The 15,214-nt window shown below is 34.1% G+C and overlaps 1 protein-coding gene across 1 annotated transcript in view; it reads left to right on the top strand.

Moving 5' to 3' along the window:
- Window positions 1–15,214, top strand: part of PROS1 (protein S) — an 83,279-nt gene that overhangs the window by 36,770 nt on the left and 31,295 nt on the right. Inside the window, exons 4-8 of the mRNA XM_074192262.1 lie at window positions 1,501–1,587; window positions 5,622–5,744; window positions 5,865–5,996; window positions 10,255–10,380; window positions 12,984–13,105. Coding sequence (XP_074048363.1) covers window positions 1,501–1,587; window positions 5,622–5,744; window positions 5,865–5,996; window positions 10,255–10,380; window positions 12,984–13,105 — 590 coding nt within the window. The remainder of the gene's footprint in view (window positions 1–1,500; window positions 1,588–5,621; window positions 5,745–5,864; window positions 5,997–10,254; window positions 10,381–12,983; window positions 13,106–15,214) is intronic.

The raw sequence follows: 15,214 nt of genomic DNA on the forward strand, positions 1-15,214 counted from the left end.
ATTGTAAGACTTACTATTGAATGAATTAATTTGAATTTTTGATTTGGAGGCATATTTCATGCTTCTTGATCTAGGTGTATATAGTGAATCAGAGAATAGTTATTAAATGTCTGCTATACATCCAGTTCTATTCTTTCCCCTAGACTTTAGTCTCATATTTCTAAATCTATTGGACTTTTCAAAGTAAAGATTCCACAGACATCTTAAAGCCATCATGTCCAAAATACCATTTATATGATATCTATTTATGTAGCATGCATATATGTATGCTTATACACATATGTGTACACATGTAAATCACATTGTTTCAGTTGGAGTTTCAAATTATAAAGAAAAATTAGGCTTAAAATATATACAAATTATAATATTATTCATTTATCTTATATCTTTTGGGAATGAGATACTCCCCCCCCACTAAGAAAGAAAGAGTTTTAACTTAAAGGCCAAACTTTTAAAAATTTTTTACCATTTTTGATAAAAAAATTTCTAAAATATAGCACTCACTTTCCTGAATTGTTTTTGTTTTTGTTTTTGCAAGGCAATGGGGTTAAGTGACTGGCCCAAGATCACATAGTTAAGTAAGTATTAAATGTCTGAGGCCAGATTTCAACTCAGGCCCTCTTGACTCTAGGGCCGGTGCTCTATCCACTGTGCCACATCCACTATGCCACCTAGCTGCCCTACTTTCTGCATTTTTAAAAAGAGATATTGAAACATGGCTTAAACTTTTCTTGATGGTTTAGGGTGATTGTTCTGAATATTAGCAGTAGTTAAAAGTGGTAGCATAGTCATAACGTCTAAGGCTATTAAGCTTTAACACTTAGATTGATCAATCCCCAATTATAGTCATTCTATTTTTTGATTAACCCTGGATTGATTTATGAGTCTTACTGTTGGGGCAGCCAGGTGGTTCAGTGGTCAGAGTACAAGTCCTATAGTCAGGAGGACCTGATTTCAAATCTGGCCCTACACATTTGATAATTGCCTAGCTGTGTGACCTTGGGCAAGTCACTTAACCCCATTGCCTTAAATAAATGAAAACAAACTTACTGTTTTTTACTATTGTCTTCTTCCTCCCCTATTAATACTCATTACATTTTCTCCTCAAAACTGTTTCTTATGAATTATGTTATATAGGAAGAACCTAAGACTGTAAGGCTTATTGAATGTTTAACATTACACAAAATTCTAAGTCAGTAATTTCCAAGATGAAGGCAGCTCCAATCCATTATCTCTTCAGAAGTCTTTTTTTCTTTTGAGTTCAAGGCTATTCTTCAGATAGTTAGGACTGCAAATTGTCTGGCAGTAGTAAATATCATGCCTAATTAATTCTCCCATCTTTTAATTTTCCCCCAGATATTTTATTTTTAAAAGGTAGGAAGCAATATTGTCTAATTACTGAATGCTGACAGTTATTTAGGAGCATGCTTTTCTGTCTTATTCATCAAGGATTCAAGTCAAGTAAATGTTTGGACTATAAACAAATTGTTGTTTTTATAGCTTGCCTTGGCTCTTTCCGCGTTGGGGCATTTGTAGCTGCTCGTCAGTCAACTACTGGCTTCACAGACCTGAGAAGTTGTGTCAATGGTAAGTGTCTGCAGTATTTATTTTATTTTATTTATTTATTTATTTATTTGTTTGTTTTAGGTTTTTTTGTAAGGCAAATGGGGTTAAGTGGCTTGCCCAAGGCCACACAGCTAGGTAATTATTAAATGTTTGAGACCGGATTTGAACCCAGGTACTCCTGACTCCAGGGCCGGTGCTTTATCCACTGCACCACCTAGCTGCCCAGTATTTATTTTATGTCAAACTTTAAAATAATCATTCTGTTTGAGGTATTAAACTTTATACACAGAAATATAAAAATATAATAACAAATCTGTACATATTTCTTAAAAACTTCTACATTAGCATTGTAAAAAAAAGCAAGGAAAACAAAGAAAGTGAAAAAATACTTCATTGGGCATGCAGAGTTTATCAATTTTTTCTGGAAATGAATATCATTTTTCATCATTAGTCATTTTGAAATTTCATAGAACATTCTATTGATCAGAGTACCAGTCAGTACAGTATTGCCAAACAGACTACAAAGCAAGGAAAACATTCTAAGGTATATTTTCAACTTTACACTTAACTCTATAAATCATGCAGTTTTTTCATATTAAATTGAAGTTATTTACTAATTAAGGTTTTCAATCCTTTACTTCAAGGATTTTATTCTATGTTGCTTTATTCTGACTGCTACATGAATGGTTTAGGAATTACTTAAGAACATATATAGAGTCAATATACATAGTAGCACATTAGACTTGACACCATGAGGATCTAGGTTCAAACTTTGAGTTTGAAAGCTATGTGACCATCTATAAGTATTTACCTTCTCTTAATGTCACAATTCATCTGAAAAATCAGGATCAGGATAATATACCTATTGTGATGACGTAGCAAGGTTGCTGTTATAAGGCTCAAATGAGATTGTGTTTATAGAATGTTATATAAATCTATGTACATGTGTACATAGTGAGGGACCTTGTACATTATTGGATTCAACTTCTTATCTAATATTCTCAAATTGAACATGTCTAAAATGGAACTCATAATTTTTCCTTTAAATCCTACCTTTCTTCTTAACTTTATTGTTTCTATTTAGCTCACGACCATCAATGTAGTCACCTAACTTTGAGTTAGCCTCAACTCTTGCCTCTCCTTCATTCCTCATATTGAATGAATTACCAAGTCTTGTTGAGTCTATCTGCACAATATCTTTCATATCTTTTCCTTTCCTTCCCCTTTTTGATTGATTCTCAGATGACACTTTTCTCACCATCCTGGTCACTGTACTGCCTAGATATGTTCCACCTTACTGATATGCTTCCCAAAATATGGCATGTAGAATTCATCAGATATGAACATACCAGATGTTTTCTGCCCAGGGTGGAGTATAGCAAGATCATTACCTCCTTAGTCTGGATCATTATGTTTCTTTTTAATAAAGACTATTATAATTTTTAAAGCATTGCTGGCTGCCATATCACATTGCCTTACAGTGAGCTTGCTGTTTAACAAAACCTCTAGTTCTTTTCAGATGAATTGAGGCCTAGTCAAACTTCTTTGATCTTTTATTTACAAACCGATTTTGCAATGCAAATATTAAGATTGTATTTATCCCATAAAATTTAATTTTGCTAGATTCAATCTTATTTCTAGTCCATTTACATCTTTCTGAGACCTAACTATTTCTCTAGTCTGTATAATCCACAAAATTTGATATGCATGTTATTTGCAGCTTTATCTGAGACATGAATAAAAATGTCAGAAGACTACCAAACATATGTCTTTGAGGCATAACATTGTGGACTTCATTCATTCATTCATTACTAACTGATCTCCCTAAATCTCCTCTCTTATAATCAGGAGGGAGATTGTGAGAGGGACAAAATTAGACATTATACTGTTGTGACTTATGTATCTCTTGCCTACCTATAGTCTCCCAGAAAAGAGAAGCACCATTCCATCACAATTTTTCTTCCATTTTTTTAAACTAAAATGAGGAGTGATTTATCTAAGGTTTTTGATTAAGTCCTTTCAGTCATGTCCAACTCTTTGTGACTCCATTTTGGGTTTTTTTGGCCAAGATACTAGAATGATTTGTAATTTACTTCTCGTTTTATTGATGAAGAAAAGAAGGCAAATAGGAGTCAGTGATTTGCTCAGGGTCACACAGCTATAGTAAGAGTCTGAGGATGAATTTAAACTCAAGTCTTCCTTACTTCAGGCCTGGGTGGGGGGTGGGGTTCTATCCATTGCACCACTCTAGGTTGGGACACCTTAACTCCTATTATATTAGAAATTGTAAATAGTGGGATGCCCATCAATTGGGGAATGGTTGAACAAATTGTGGTATATGAATATGACAGAGTGCCAATGTTCTATAAGAAATTATGAATGAGTGAAATTCAAAAAAGCTTGGAAAAACTTATATGAACTGATGCTGAGTGAAATAAGCAGAACCAGGAGAACATTGTACACATTAAGAGCAACATTGTGTGATGATCAACTATGATAGACCTAGTTCTTCTCAATAGTACAATCATCGAAGAGAGTTCTAAAGAACTTGAGATGGAAAATGCCAACCTCTTCTAGAGAAAGAACTATGGCATCTGAATGCAGACCAAAGCATACTATTTTCAATTTTTAAAATGTGTTTTATGCCACATTTTTTTCCTTTTCATGGTTTTTCTTTTTCTGATTCTTCTTTCACAATATTACTAATATAGAAATGCATTTAATATAGTTATAACTGTATAATCCATATCAGATTACTTGTCAAGGGGAGTGGGGAGGGAAAAGAGGAAGAAAGAAAAATGTGGAACTCAAAATCTTCCCAAATAATGAATGTTGAAAACTGTCTTTGTATGTAGTTGGAAAAATAAATGTATTATTAAAAAAAAAAAGAAAGTTGCTGTTCCTTTCTCATCATGAAGGAAAAAAAAAAACTTTGGTTAGTTTGACTTTAATTGTATTGGAAAAATTATCTTCTGAATCAAACATTCTAGGCTACAAAAAATACTAACCTTTAAATGTAACATACCATAGCAAAGACAGTATATTATATTGGGATTGGAAGAAAAGGAAGACTAGGAAAAAGACAAAGTGAGCAGTGATGATAAAAAGGAAGAAAACCTTCTTAAAGAGGAAATATTTAAAATATCTCCCTCCCAGAAAAATGTATACTATATATATGTACATACATATATATATATATATATATATATATATACATATATTATATGTATGATACATTGAATTGGTTGGTTCTTGTCCTTTGTTATCAAAGACCAAAAACAACATCACTATGTTTGAGACAAATTACAGTGTGTCCTATTGTGGCTGATCAGACCAACATGAGCTCAGAATGCTCTACCACAGATTGGGCATAAATAGTCCAAGCGAACTAACAGACTGCCTTCTGTGGGGGGTGGGGGGGGGAGGGAAGCAAGAATAGAGGAAAAATTATAAAACTCAAAATAAATAAAAATCTTTCTTAAATCTAAAAAAATATTCCATGTGAACTCCTGGAGTGGGTACTCTAAATGTTTTATTTGAGTTGCTTCAATTCTGCCTTCCTCATAAAATGCAGCACCCTCACTGAAAGGGCATGCCATGCTGGGCAGTCCTGGGCCAGTGTCTCCCATGCTGTACAATAAATTCTAAAGTTCTTCAATGAGACCTTCAGGATATCTTGATATCACTTCTTCCAACCCCCTTGTGAGTGCTTGCCCTGTGTGAGTTTTCCATAAAATAGATTTTTTGGCAAGAATATATCTGGCATTCTAACATGTCAGTCTATCATAGCTGCACTATCTGTAGTATATTGAATTATATACTTTATATCTATTCTACAAAAGGGTGAGGTTTAAATTAAGCTCTCTTCCATCTGTTATATAGGTGGAAGTTATAAAGAATATGTCTAATGTACATGATGAAAAAAAAACCCCAAAACTTCTATGAAAACTTCCCCCAAAAGATAGAATTTCTTGCATTTTTATAGGCTTCCATAATTTTTATTAGCAATCATGTCATTGTTATTGCTAATTTGCAAAATTATCTGTTTCTTTTAGCAATCCCAGACCAGTGCAATCCTCTGCCCTGTAATGAAGTTGGATATGAACGTTGCATTGATGGCCAAGCCCGCTTCACTTGTGTTTGTAAACCAGGATGGCAAGGAAAAAGATGTGAAGAAGGTATGTTAACTATATACCCAAAATGACAGAAATTAGCTATTTGAAAAAACTTTAAAAGATTCAGGGAAAAGGATTCCTATGATTACATATTTTTAAAAATATTTTTCCCTTCTTTTTTAGATATCAATGAATGTGAAGATCCCTCTTATATAAAAGGAGGTTGTAGTCAAATCTGTAACAATATGCCTGGAACTTATAGCTGTTTCTGTGAGAAAGGCTTCTATTTGCTTTCTGATAAAAAGGAATGCAGAGGTAAGGATCATGGGGAATAAAAAGGTATTTTCTGAATGAAATTAGAATCAGTGTTGACATTGTCCTTGGCCCATGGTTCCTGAAAAAGGTTATTGTAATATTGAGTATTAACATGAAAGCATTATCACATCATTCAATTGTATAAGTATCTACACCTAGGCAAAATAATCATATTTATCCTTAATAATCCATTCATGCTTGAATTAAAAATGCTAAGATAGAGTCCAAGTTAATTTCTAATTGTTTTGCTTTCACAAGGGAACTGATAGCAGCTCTTCTTTTAGGCAGGGATTATTTCATTTTTGACTTTGCTTCCCTGGTATCTAACATAGTGCTTGACACATGAATAACTGCTTAATGAATATATGTCGATGGACTGATCTTGACTTTGCTACTATTTGCTTTCAGTCAGTTATATAGCTTCTCTGGGCTTCTGATCCTCAGCAGTAAAATTAGGATGATAGACTGGGTGAATTCTGAGGCCCTTTTAATTTGAAAATTCTGTGATTCTATTTGGTAATGTTCTTGTGCAAATACTTCAAGACTTTATTCTCCAGACCAAATAAATACAGCCAGTTTCTTTAACCATTTTATGTACCTTAATTATTTTATTCTACTTATTTTTCTTTTAGATTCTAAGGTAAACTTTATTTCTCTTCCATAATGTTTCCTTTCCTCCCAACCCCATGATTTCTTCCTGGTAGACTGATTGGATTATCTGGTTTGGGGAACATTAAAAATTGTTAAACCATTTTTTAGGGTTAGGGGAAGGGGGAGAATATTAATTATCTGAGGTTCATCTTTGCTATAACAACAGAAAAGTTCACCTTTTTTCTGCAAGGCAAATGGGTTAAGTGGCTTGCCCAAGGCCACACAGCTAGGTAATTATTAAGTGTCTGAGGCTGGATTTGGACTCAGGTACTCCTGACTCCCGGGCTGGTGTTCTATCCACTGCGCCACCTAGCCGCCCCCTAGTTTACCTTTTTATTGATAAATTGGTTAAAGGAACCAATAACAAATAAATATAGAAAATTTTACTTTTTAATTTTTTAAATCCTACTCATAGATTAACCACAAAAAAGATTAGCTGAATTTTTTCTAGTTTCTTCCTATTCATCTCAGATTATAGAATCATAGAGTGTTATACCTTTATAACAAGGCTGTAATTATTCCTTAGAAAAGATAATATATATATATATATGAAATGTGTACATGTATATTTATGTATATGTATGTATATGTATAGGTGTATCTATGTATATACATATAGTATAGCATTGGGTATAATATTGTTTTGTAAATTTCATTTTAAGCATTGCTTTAAATAGCCTTAAAATGGTCAAGAATAAGGAATATTCTCTTCTAAATCAATGTCCTGTTTATCGCCACCCATTTCTCTTCAGTGCCTGTATGAATATTGATTTGAGGCTTCAATGGCAGACTTTTATAGTCACATCATAGTCACTGAAGCCAAGTTTTATTTTGTTGACTATAATAAGTGTTCCACTTAGATGTGAATTTTTATTAGTTATTATTACATAAGAAAATAAATTCACTCATTAAGCATTCATGGGAATTTACTTATTAGATTACAGTTTTATTCTCAGGAAAGAACAGGTGAATATATTTCTTTTATTTCTAAAATACAAACTCATTCTCCACTTCCAAGATGAGCCACATATGTATAGATCATCAAGCAAAAATCTCCTTTAAGTGCTGATAACTCTAGTGATCAGAACACTTCATGGACAGTTAATTGATGGGATAAAAAATGGGGAATTAGCTAAGATATGGATAAGATTGGAATCAATTGGAATCTTATCCAAGACCTGTAATCAAAGACACTAAAATAAAGTTACCAAGATTCATGTGAGAAATAGTATCTAGTAAATACTGGAATTAGCACTTTTTTTTGACATTAGATGTCAACGTAGTCTTGGGAAATAAATGGGAATTAGCAAATGGTTCAAATTTTGTCCTGTGTTATATTTTAACCTAAACAATTTTATACATATAGGGTTGTGCTTTTGTTTTAAATTTTCAAGTTGGACTGTAGACTTCTGTTTTAACCTATTTCATCTCAAGTTTAGCTAAGTAATCTTCATTCAGGTGGATATGGAAATGAAAAGTTTATACAAAAATCTTTATACACGGACATTTCTAGTATTTTTAACTTTCAAAAAAAGTTTTAAACAATCTTTTTATGGCATGACATTTATTTTGTTTTTATTTTAAAGTGCATAACGTACTGTCTCACTGACTTTACATTAATAGACATTGCTTGCTGGAATCAGGGCTAGCAGACAGAAGTGAATAGATCAGGAATTTCACAATACTTCAGTTGTGGTCTTTTGTATGATCTTCTCCACTTCTATTCCATAGACATGGGGATGTGAGAATGAAGGTGAAGCATCTTGATGTGAGCTCATTGAGTGATTGAGTGGTTGGTTGGTTGGTAGGTTGGTTCTTGTCCTTTGTTATTGAAGAAGACTAAAATGACATCACTATGTTTGAGACAAATTACAGTGCATCATACAGTGGCTGATCAGTCCATTTTGAACTCAGAATGCTCTACCACAGTTGGGCACAAATGATCCAACGTGAACACCTGGGGTGGGTACTCTAAACTTACGAGTGTCATGTTTCCTTTGAGCTGCTTCAAGTCTTCCTTCCTCATAGAGTGTGGCAGCCTTACTGATGAGGGTATACCATACTGGGCAGTCCTGTGCCAGTATTTCCCATGCTGTGCAATCAATTCTAAAGTTCTTCAATAAGACCTTCAGGGTGTCTCAGTATCGCTTTTTTTGACCCCCCATGTGCTTGCTTGCCCTGTGTGAGTTCCTCATAAAATAGTTTTTTGGCAAGCGTACATCTGGCATTGGATGAGTGAATGAATGAATGAAAAAATTTCTTATTAAGTAAGCGCATACTAGTATTGGGAATATAACCATAATTATAATGGTCTCTGCCCTCAGCAAATTTATATTCTAATAGGAAAAGATAGTACATATTTAGGGGAGAGATATTTCTACAGCAAATAAGGAATGGAGATTGGAGTAATGAGCCAACTGATTAACATATGTTTACCAGGAATAGTAGTGTTCATGCAATTACTTTTCTTAGTTCCAGAGTTGGAAATCATGGGAGGAGAGTGAGGAAATGTGTGCCTTTATAGGAACATGAAATGAAGATGGTCAAAGAAGTACTGTAGTTGCTGTGAGTCAAGTAAGAATGTTAAGAATGTTCAACAAAAGCTCAGGGGAACTTGAGTTTTCTCTGAAGATGGAGGCTAGAATGCAGGCAAGGCATTGATATAGCCAGAAGTGACTGGAAAATTGGCCATAGTCACAATAAATGTCCCTAGATACCTTTAGGAATTCTTTGTCTTCAGTGAAGGAAAGGCAACATCTTGGCAGGGGATGGAACTCTTTTTTTACATTCCAATGAACTTAGTGGAACCTGAAGTCTTAATGGGTAGTTGGGGGGGATGGTGAATAATAATATCTCAAATAAAGGCTACCTGGCTGGCTGCATGTCTTATATATACTTAATATGATCTTGATATGTGCTTGTTGACTGATTCACAGACTGTCTTGGTAATGGTTATAAGCCAGTTTTGGATGATCTATAATTGGATTATCTATTGTGGTTCATTATTTGTAACCTCCTTCCCTTCATGGTTCTAAACTGGTACAGCACCTTGATTTTATTATTAAATGATTTTAGATATACACAGCCTAACTTCATGGAGCAATGAACACAGATTACTGGAATAAAGGAGCAAAGTGTCCGTTCATGCAAAACAGATGGACCATATAATTAATATTCCTCACTGTTTTGCATTGTTCATAAATTTTCATTTGAAAATCTATGTTTAGAGAGCAAACATTATTTGGAACCTGTTTATTTTTTTTCCCTTCAGACCAATTCATATTTTGTCTTCTATTAGAAAAGGAAGCAGCAAAAAAATCACTTTTTTTGCTTTGCCTTAATTATCTCAAGGGAATAAGAATGCAATTTAAAACTTTTGTTTATGTTTATGTTTATTGTTAAATCTGGGAAGAAGAGAATGTTGACCATCATAACTAGGTAATTTTTAATAAAGTAGAATAATAGCTTTAACCCAGAAAATTTTTTCCATTTCTTAAATTCATAGCCAGAAAAGGCTGATCATAAATGCAGATTGATTTATTTAGTTCACTGGTATTTTCTGGCATGCGCTTTGTTTGTAATATGTAGATATTGGTATCATTTACAGATCTAAATGAATGTCTTTTGTCACCAAAAATCTGTGGGACAGCCAAGTGCAAGAACATCCCAGGGTACTTTGAATGTGAATGTCCCAAAGGCTACAGATATAACGACACATCAAAGGAATGTGAAGGTAAAGATGTAGGGGGTGGATTATAGTCATAGATTTTCAAATGATTTTGTATATTATTAAGTAAAGACTCTTCTATTAAATGAGGATACAGGCTAAATCCTGTTATGAGCATCATTAGAGCAAAATCTTTTTTTACAATCAAAGAACTTTCTCCACTTCAAGTATTAAATATAGAACACTGCAGGACAGTACATACCAACAAAATGACTGAGATAGTCCTATGTAACATTCAACTTATAATAGTGTAGATCCCAGGGCTTCCTAAAACATAGGTAGCCAGAAAGCTATTAGAGGTCTTAGACATTTTGCTCGAAATCATGGCCAATGTGTCCCTACTAGTGTCTTTAATTATACCAGGTCAAGAAGAGGACACACTATTTAAAACAAATAAATATTTAATGACACATTTTGTCAAAATAAATGATAAAAGGTATCCAAAGATACCATAGATACAAAAGTCCCAGTTTTCCACAGTCTGCCATACCACTTGGTTAGGAAAAGGATATATTCAATGATTATGAATGCTCAGAAAATATGAGATTATACATATAAAGGAAATACTTATGGCAACAGAACATGTATGACTAGGGCAACTTACAACTATTGTGCTGTAGAACTATTGATAACATTTCAATACCTGTACTAGGTATCACCATTGCATTATTTTCTTTTGGCACCAGATTATCTTCAGCTGTTTTATAACTTCTTCTCCATGATGAAAAAGGGTTTGCCAGCTCTTTAGCTAAATATTTCAGAATAAATTTTTAACCCTTCAGTGATGCTAACTATAGTCATCTTTACCCAACCAACTAGGTAGAGAAACCTTATGACATGATTCAGTCAGTTCCCCAATTTAAACTCTTATTTTAGTTGTGGTGTGAAATTTCTTTTTAAGTATTAAAGTATCTCTGAGTCACAAGTGTGGATCCCTTTTAAATTATTCTGGGTACTCCTTTTAGCAAAACTGCATAAACAGTAGGTTGAACTGCAGAGAAGACATTTCTTTCAGTCCTTAAAATTCCCTCAGTTGTCATGGAAATAAACTTGGAAGCAATATAAAAGGAGTTCAGGTGTGGTTGGTTATCTGAGCCCCACTTCCCATAAGTAATATTGGAAAACCTACAATATTAATACTACCATGAATTTTATATTTTGAAGGTATCTGTGAAGTTTTAGACAAGGAAGAGTTTTTAGTTTAAAATGTTTTGTATCAATGTCCTGAAACTTCTGGTTATCAGGCTACTTTGGCTTTTGGTAAAATGTTCTTGGAAAAAGGAGGTTTCTGAAGGTATGACCTAGGCTGTAATGATCATTAACCTTGTGACAGCATATTATAATCTAAGTCCTTTAGTATATGATGTATCTTTAGATCTTCAAGAGCTCAATAGTAAAATAATATAATGAGATTCCCCTCAGAGATTTTTGTACAAAAGAATAAAGTCACTCAAATAAGAAACTTAAATAACCAGGCTCCTCAAAGCTATAGTACAGTGCTAAATTCTAAAGTCTTAACTGACTTTTAAAAAAATCTTTCTTCGTTTAATACATTCTTATCTGAAGAAAGAGAGCTAGTTTGTAAATATTGATCAAGAAATCTGGGTTCCTTTGTTTTCGTAGATAGCTTCCAGGCTGCCTTAGAGGGGAGAGATGCAGATGCCTTCCTTGGTGTTATTGGAAGCAGTCAATACTTTAGTTCCCCAGAAATCAATTAGCCTATGTTACTTATTGTATGAATATAAAATATTAGTGTTGATTCTTTGCAACTCTGAGTAGAGGGGAGAAAGAGATGAGGTTGGGTTTCTGAGAGGGAAAGAAAGAAGTATTTTATCTTAAATTATAAGTTTTTGCAATTAATGTTATAGTTAATGTCTAATGTTCATTTAAAAATTTAGAAGACATAGTATGAACCAACATAACTTTGTTTTAAAATTTATCTTATCAATGAATAGTACATAAAAATAATTTCTCATATTATGATTTAAAGAGTCCATTACCATTTAGGTTTTTTTTTTGTTTTTGTTTTTTTAGGTTTTTGCAAGGCAAATGGGGTTAAGTGGCTTGCCCAAGGCCACACAGCTAGGTAATTATTAAGTGACTGAGACCGGATTTGAACCCAGGTACTCCTGACTCCAGGGCCGGTGCTTTATCCACTGCTCCACCTAGCCGCCCCACCATTTAATTTTAACAAATGTTATTTTTCTTGTCCTTCCAACACAGAATTAGAAGAGGGCTTCAATAGGATTAGTACTCCTAACATCCCTACATATTTTGGCATCTTCTGTTCTCTTTTTCCTACCTCAATTTCCCCATGGAAAAGTGAGATAATAAGTATAAGTATAAAAAATAGAGCAGTCATTACATGTACTCAGGCCCTAAATCTTTTTTTTGAAATTAATAAACAAAAGGGGAATATATTATTATGAATCATTCTAATTTCTAAACAAACCAAACCAAATCAAACATTTAAAAAAGTTTCTACCCCCCCCCCAACCAGGCTCTGACAGAGGCTCTTGTTTTATTAAACAAATATTGTCAATTATTTTCAGTACTAAAACCTTAAACTGAACATTGAGTTCTCAGATATGTATTCTGTTTTATCCCAGATATAGATGAATGTGCAGAAAACACATGTGCTCAACTTTGTGTCAATCACCCAGGAGGATATTCATGCTATTGTGATGGAAAAAAAGGATTCAGGCTCACTCAAGATCAGAAAAATTGTGAGGTAAAAATCATTGAGTGCAAAATCCATCTATCCCTATTATCCTTTTTCTCAGAAGTGGCCAAATTTCTTCCTAGAAGTTCTTTTTGGACTAGGTAGAATAGTAGATAAGAGTGCTAGCATCTGGAGTTAGATGTGAATTCAAATGGCCTCAGATGATTACTGACTGTATGACCTTGGGAAGGTCATTTAACCTGTCTTAATTGGAGATACTAATAAGCCCTACCTCCCAGGGTTGTTCTGAGGATCAAATGTGATAATATTGGTAAGGTAATTCACAAATATTTCTTTATTTCCTTCCTGGAGAGCAGAAACCTATCAGGAAAGTAGCAATATGCCCCTTATAACTGCTCTGCACCAACATTGACTTTAGCTATGACTTATTTCATATAAATTAGGGTTGACTCTGGGACTCAGCAACATACTATTTCCATACTCATTAGCAGAAAATCAATAGGACCCCAATCAAGGAACTGTCAAGGATCAAAATCACTACCAAAACCAGAAAGATTTAAAGTTCCTATTTCTTGTGTGAGAGAAACAAACATCCATAAAGAGACTTTATTGAACACATTTTCCAGTGATTGTTATTCTTTATCTGGATTTGAACAGACTCACTCTTTCTGCAGGCTAGTGGGTACTTGGAAAATATTCTTGTGGAAACAGTCTTTGACAGTTTACCGAGACTTTGGTGTATTGAGGTCAACAAAGGCTATTGTACTGATATTCTGTACTTCTTGTTAGTTAGTGAAACTTGAGATTCAGGAGGCTTATGGTTTAACCTTTAAATGATCTCCTTTGTTAGTAGATTAGATCTAGGTATCAATTTTTCCTTTACTAAAGAAAATAATAGCATGTGCTTAGAGACATTATTGTAAGGGCTGTAACATATCTTAGTTAAACTAATGTCTATTTTCCTCACTGTCAAGTAAAGGTGAGATTTGTCAATATGCTGAAATGAAATTTTTTTTTTATATAGAAGACAAAACTATTCTAAACATTAGCACCAAGATAATTAGCATTTATTAGAATATTTAGCATATTAGCATTAATAGTTAGCTAGCTTGAGAAACAGGGAAGACCTGAGTTTAAATCCTGTGGGAAACAGTGGAAAAACATTGAATTTGGAGCAAAGGACTTGGGTTTGCATACATACTATCGCACTACCCATATAATTGTAGTAAAGTAACTGTTCTTCTATTGCCTGATCTGGAGACTGGACCAGGTGACCTCCAAGGCCTCTTCGTGCTCTCAAACCATCAACTATCTGTGATCCTACCAAAAAAAAAACTATCCCCTTGGACAAATCACTTAAACTGAGAGTTTTCAGGTAACTCTTTGTTTTTTCAAGGCAGTGGGGTTAAGTGACTTGCCCAAGGTCATACAGCTAGGCAATTATTAAGTGACTGAGGCCGGATTTGAACTCAGGCACTCCTGATTCCAGGGCCGGTGCTCTATCCACTGCACCACCTAGCCATCCCTCAGGTAACTCTTTAAGATTGTAAATTGCTGAGAAGCTGTTGATCCATAGAAGTAGAGGGAGTTTCCTCACTGGGAATTCTATAACCCGCTTAAATAATAACAGTTAGCATTAATATAGTTCCACTTATGTACCACACTTTGCTAAGCATTTGACATGCCACTTTATTTAGTTGTCACAACAACTTTAGGTGTTCCACTTATTATTGTCCACATCTTAAAATTGAGGAAACTGAGGGAAAGAGGTTAAATGATCTGGATCACATAGCTGTTGTTGTCTGAAGAGGGATTTGAATTGAACTAAGGCCTTCCCCAGACACTTTTACTGAGAGAAGTAGTATGGGATAGAGAGCCAGGCTTGAAAAATGATGATGATGACGATGATGATGATGATGATAGTTGGCATTTATATATTATGTGCTTACTGTGGACTACATACTAGGCTAAATAGTTTATAATTATTGCCTCATTTTATCTTCATAACAATCCTGGAAGATATATGCTATTACCACATTTTACAAATGAGGAAAATGAGGAAAAAAGAGGTTAAGTGACCTGGGTCACATAGCTGTTAGTTGTCTGAATGGGATCTTGAATGCTTTCCTGTCTCTAGGACTAGAGCTCTATCTGTTG

The sequence above is a fragment of the Macrotis lagotis genome, chromosome 6 (assembly GCF_037893015.1).
Source record: "Macrotis lagotis isolate mMagLag1 chromosome 6, bilby.v1.9.chrom.fasta, whole genome shotgun sequence".
NCBI lineage: Eukaryota > Metazoa > Chordata > Mammalia > Peramelemorphia > Peramelidae > Macrotis > Macrotis lagotis.